The sequence below is a fragment of the Triturus cristatus genome, chromosome 3_1 (assembly GCF_964204655.1).
Source record: "Triturus cristatus chromosome 3_1, aTriCri1.1, whole genome shotgun sequence".
Lineage (NCBI taxonomy): Eukaryota > Metazoa > Chordata > Amphibia > Caudata > Salamandridae > Triturus > Triturus cristatus.
In genome coordinates this window covers 503,859,511-503,865,671 of record NC_140583.1, presented here as the reverse complement: position 1 = coordinate 503,865,671, position 6,161 = coordinate 503,859,511, and the positions used below count along the sequence as shown (strand labels likewise).

Sequence of the window (6,161 nt, the reverse complement as noted above, 5' to 3'; positions counted from 1 at the left end):
AGCAAGAGTAATATAAAAAAGGCACTTAACTGGCTGCGGAGCAGCAAAGAAAGAGGACGTACTTTCTCCTATTGTATCTTTTATATGACAGACTCTATGGTTGGTCACGTGGTACCCTGGTGCTCATGGGTACTGTAGTTTTTTCGTTTCACAAACGGTTCTGATTGGCTGCTGGGCATTTCTAATAAAGAAATGAGAAAGCATAATCGGAGCCTCCTGTCCTGACATAGAATCCTAAATGAAGCATTGTGTAAATGTGAGCGATTGGCGTTGCAGATGTTAATTAGTTGTTTTCCATTTCAAAGTATGCCAGCAGTACGCAAATAAATTTATTTCACGAAGGAAAGGGTGCAGGACCAGGGACACCTAGGGACAGCCTGTGGTACTGCACCCTTTTCTTCGTGAAAATAATTTCTTTGTTTATGCTAATACTGGCATACTTTGAAATGAAATAAAAATTAGCATTTGCAATGTCAATAGCTGGTTTCCATTTCAAAGTATGCCAGCAGTACGCAATGAAATTTCTTTGGCGAAGGAAAGGGTGCAGGACCAGGGACACCTAGGGACAGCCTGTGGTATGGCACCCTTTTCTTCGTGAAAATAATTTTTGTTTATGCTAATCCTGGCATACTTTGATATGAAATAAAAATTAGCATTTGCAATGTCAATAGGTGGTTTAAATTTCAAAGTATGCCACCAGTACGCAAAGACATGTCTTTCACGAAGGAAAGGGTGCAGGACCAGGGACACCTAGGGACAGCCTGTGGTACTGCACCCTTTTCTTCGTGAAAATAATTTCTTTGTTTATGCTAATACTGGCATACTTTGAAATGAAATAAAAATGTGCATTTGCAATGTAAATAGCTGGCTATTTTGAATAATACGAGAGGTTTTGCACTGTAAATCCTCTGAGCAGCCTCCTGTGTGGCTTCAGCAGTGAATATGTAATTGCGGCAGGAAGCAAAGAACAAACCTGCAGTTTGCCCAATATAAGTTAAAAGGTAGGACAAAGTGAAAGGAAACACGCATCCACGAGGTAAGAATCTAAGGCAGGCTGAATGGAAGTGAAGTATCTTCTGATACAAAGAAACAGTAGGCTGCAAAGACAAGCGGCCGGAACGAGGGAGAGTAGGCACCCCTCCCCCAACCAGATGGCACACTGCAGGCAATTAAGTGCGAGCAGAAGCGGAAGAAAACTGTAGCTAGGCCCCGCTGCCTCCGGACTACACGGAAGTGACAATAGGGCCAACAGCCAACAGAAATCAAGAAAACAATAGCAATGCTAAACTTAAACCAATCACGAGGGGCAGGAGAAATTACACGGAGGTGAAGCCAATATATAAATTACTTTAAGTCTCGCTGAGACAGCGCATTCGCTGCCACACGCGAGACCTAAAAATGTTTAGTCTTCCCGTGAGATAGTATCTTTAGGCTTGGGTTTATCTGATAAAAAATAAAACTCTAGTACAAGATTTAGAAAATGTTGATCTCGTTATTCCATTTTCTATTTAGCAGATTCTGATACTAAAGCATGAGCAAAAGGATAATTGTGATGCTCTGGACAGTTCAAGAAGTATTGTGCCGTCTGTCAACATCAATATGCCGTTGAGAGAACTAAAAAGTTAGATGATTTTTTCAAGTTAAATCATATTTTACTATGTTTTAAATGGAGAGAATGTGTTTTTTTCCCCCTTTATTATGTGTTCCTCTGAAATGAGCGTCACAGTCACTGTAATGAGTAAAGTATTTGGTCATAATGTACGTCATGTTCTTCCCTTTTGAAAAGTACCGTTTCCGTGTCTCGAGGTGGTAGCTGTAGAATATTTGTTTGACTAAAAAATGTATCAGTTAGCTTCATTGTCATCACTGGGGACTTATATCTATAATAAATCTAGCGTTACCTAGTCAGTCAGCCAATAAAACTTTATTCGGTTTTTTACAACCATGAAAGTGTACAATAAGCTGGGCAGCATATCATTCAAATAAAATAAGCAAGTCACCCAGAAAGTGTTTGTCTCCGTAAGCTCCTCATCTATTTCTACCCAAAACTTGTTAACATAACCATCACTACTAATGCATAAAATCAACCTACCCATGCATATCTTAACATCAACCTAAATATGCAGAGCGCAGACACTCGATTGAACGTAAGAATTTCAAAGACTCTTGCAGTGTATTATTTGAAACAATGATAAACATGTGGCGCATCCACCACTCTTACACACGCAGCAAAACCTCAAGGGAGTTGCCATTCTGTAAAGCTAAACGAACCAAAAATGTTCCGCATTATACGGCTAGAGCCACCGAATTTGAAGCTGGGGAAGGGGCTTCCAACCTCAGATACATCCTGTTATTCTGGACAAATCATTTAATCTCTTCGTGCCTGAAAATGAATGCGTTATCTGCAACGCAACTGGTAAAAAACTTTAAGAGCGAGTCCAATCCGAACACAAGACTATCTGCCGTAACGTTAGCTGCCTGACGTTAAAATGGCTACTTGTCTTTTTGAATTGGGGAACAGTCACTACATTACGCAGGCGTGGTGCGCTGAAGTCTGGGCGTGTTGTTTGTGCGCATGAAACGTATGATGTCAAGCCGTTCGACCATTGGTGTACCTGCTTTAGTTGCCGTTCAATTTGAAAAATCCTAGCTGTGTACTTGTGCAGCGAAACCGTCGTAGTCGTGGGGCATCGCGTATCTAAATGCCGATGACTGCTATCTTGTTTGGAGTCGTTTGGAGTCATTTGTAGCATAAAAAGAAACTGCTTCAGTTGCCGCTTTGTACGTGGGGAGGGGAGAACACGGATGGCCGCGATGAGACGAAGGTAAGGGAGACAGTGCTGGTGCCCTGCTCATTGAAGGGTTGACGACGGCTGGTGTTTTACCAACAGTAGGCATCATTAGGGTGACCAACACAAGTGCAACAAAAAATGCAAGTGCAGGAGGGCGGTATAAGTTAACAATTAGCGTTAATTTAACCTTTGATAAATTACTTTGGCGGGTTACCGATGCTTGGAAACTTGCACTCCCACCATACTTGAAAAAAATCGTATTATTTTGAGATGGAACTGAAAGACACAAGAGACTGCATGCATACAGCTTCAACGTGCGTGTCTTCACTTGGCTCTCAAATGACCAACACAGTACACCCACCCATTTTAAATAGCCATACCTATCTCAAGAAACATACAGGCATCAGTGTACACATACACGTATGTAGTAGTAATTAAAGGAGATAGTATTATTTGTTAGTTTTTCTACATCAGCATGGTGACTTGCAACATTAAAGCTGCCAAGTTTTCAGACTGCGTGTGTGACGTTTCCATGGCTTAAGTGTGCGTATGAGTGACCTCCCATCGCCAAATTTGACATGCCAAGTGACACGTTAACACAAGTAAACCAACCTATGAAGTCTATTAAAACCGAAAACCGCATAAATTGGCTCCTTTTGAGCATTACTGAGTTCTGGAAAAGCCCTGTTTAGTGGCTACATTGCACAGTGTGAAATCCTGGCATCCCAACTTCACCAAACTGTGATCCTAAGCAAATATTTTTTTCCGTGTACCTTCTTTTTCTTCATAATCCCATGTTCGAGCACCTTCAAATATGTTAGTCCAAGATAAGTGCTGTACTAAAACATGGTTTTATTTAAAAGAATATAATTTAGCTCCATCTATGTAAAAATCTAGGCCACTTACAGAGTATACATGAGAAGTCACTGCTACAAGTATTAGGCTTTTGTGACTGCTACTGGCAGGCGCGCAACACCCATTGGACTCCAAGGTCTTCAGCCCCCCCGTCGTGTGTGGCAGCCCGGGATGAGACAGCTTCCCGGGAACACACTCAGCCGCACCCAAACACTTCACAAGTCTTTAAAAGACTATTTTCACGTTAATGATGCCTTGCTGTTGTTTCACCCCTTCTAAGAGCCCCTTCAGCTCCACTCTGCCTATTGCTCACCCCTTCTAAGAGCCCTTGCAGCTCCACTCTGCCTATTGCTTAAAGATTCAGGCCCCCCCCCCCCCCCGATTTTTTTTTTTAGACCCCCCCCCCCCCTCCCCTCGAAATTTGGCTCTAGTTGCGCCTCTGGCTAGTGGGAGAGTTTGACAGAGGACACTAGGACTGTAGCAATAACGTGAGGAGGAAGAATCTGCATCAAAATCCCAGCCACCACCAACTGGGCAGGCGCGGAACGTCCATTGGGGCGTTGGGGCGTAGCCCGCGCCCGCAGCTCCCTCGGTGTCTCTGAACTTAGTTTACTTAAGTTCAGAGACGCCGAGGGTGGGGGAGAACTAACTGACAATGCATGTCAGTCAGCATGACGTCGGACCGTGGGCGGTCCGGCGTCATGTTGACTGACATGCATTGTCACAAGCCAGGGAAAAGCAGCACAAGTGCGCATGAGTGGGCATGGAGATTAATTTTTACTCCGTGCCCAGTCATGCCTACTTGTGATTTTACTGCCTTGCGCATGCCCATTAGGAGCCCCTCTGTCTCCTAATGGGCAGGCGGCGGGCGTAGCGTAAGCTGTGCCCTCAGCCAATCCTGGCGCTGCTGGCAGCGCCAGGATTGGCTGAGAGGGGTTGGCAGGCCCCTCCTCCAGTACCGTTACTAGTGAAGGTGTCCAGGGGATCAGAAGTCTGAGAGCGAGGTGGCGTGGACCGGCTGTGAGAAGTTTTTTTAAATTTATTTATTAAATATTTCATTTCCCCACCCACGAGCCGCAACTGATATTGAACATGTAGCAGTGCTGCGCATTCTGTGAAAAAGAAGCCGGGTGGGAGGCAGGGAGTACTTCAGTCAACTTTGACTCCGAGTGTGAGGGTGTGGAAGGGGCTCTGACCTGTCTCCGCTCTCCAGGTGGACTCAGACACCCGGCGTCTTATATTGTTGTGTAATATGTTACGGTATCATGTTTCTTGTGTTATGCTATGTTATAGCATAGCATGTATGCTCTGATATACTATACTGTATACCATTGCACGGTATACGCATTATGCTCTGCTGCACTTATATCATGGCAAGGTGGGTTGTGTCACGTTTTGGCATATTAGCTATACCATCTTATGCTTTGTAATATGTCATGACACCGCGAGTTATGCTATGCTAGCTACGCTGTGTAATCACGTGATTCATATTATGACAGACGGTACTGTACGTTATATTATGCTGTGTGGTGGTTTACAGTCCTATGCGTATTGTAATGGCACTGTCTGATGCTTATGTCCCTGTGTGTTGTAAACATCATATGATATGCTCTGGTACCGTTCTTTAGTGTGTGCGCTAGCATAGCATCAAACCCCTCCGGTGCAACCTTTGTGAACGCCTTGTGTGATCTTCTGCACTCTGTGTAGGTACTTGAGATGTTGCGCGGCCTGATGCTGTAGGAATGGAGATGTTCTCGGAATGGGAGCCCACGTGTTGCCCCCGAGGAGTTGGGGGTGGGTGACGGGTCCTCAGAGGGACTTTGGGACCAGTCGTAGTGTATGCTTACCACAGTCCTCTTGAGTTTATTTTCCAAACTCAGCCAGTCTGCGCTCTGTCACCATCCGCCAAGTAAGTGGTGCGGGCTGGGAAATATATGAAGTACCCTGGCATATGTCGGTATTAATACTGATGGCATTTCATTTTTAGGAAAGGGAACCCTGATGGCCTATTACCTGGCACGTGAATATGGCAGTGTGTAGGATGTTCACTGGGAGTTTTCTTCTACTGGGGACGTTGGGGAATTTCTAAATACACAGGGAAATGGCGATGGCAGACCTGCGCCTCTGAGATCTTTGTACTGAATAAATAGCTCTATGGAGATTGAGATGAGTTTGTGTTTAGACGTAAAACAGGACTGGTGGGCAGAATTAGCCTTCTTGTCTTTGTATATTGTGTCACTATCCCTTAGTCACTTCAATCATAACTAAAGAGGCCTTGCAGTGATGGATCCACTGGTACTGTAACACCAACCCGTGAAACACCATGATAGTGTGGGGTATGGCTGAGGCAGAGACCCAACTGCCTGAGTTTGGGAATCCACAATTCACTACGTCAATCATTTTACGCATCACCACTTTCAAATGTCACCAGCCGCCACTGCAACTAGGTCATGACAACCTGTCAGTATATTCATGACAACCTTGCCTTTTCGCTACCCGGGAGCCTCTGACAGT

At 44.6% G+C, this 6,161-nt stretch overlaps 1 protein-coding gene across 2 annotated transcripts in view; it reads left to right on the top strand.

Annotated features, from left to right (window-relative positions):
- Positions 1-2,554: 2,554 nt before the first annotated feature.
- Positions 2,555-6,161, top strand: part of PRC1 (protein regulator of cytokinesis 1) — a 558,854-nt gene continuing 555,247 nt past the window's right edge. The window contains exon 1 of one of the 2 annotated variants that reach the window (XM_085644386.1): positions 2,555-2,825. In XM_085644386.1, the coding sequence (XP_085500512.1) occupies positions 2,806-2,825 (20 nt within the window). In that variant the 5' untranslated portion in view covers positions 2,555-2,805. The remainder of the gene's footprint in view (positions 2,826-6,161) is intronic. The other variant, XM_085644387.1, reaches the window with a different exon arrangement.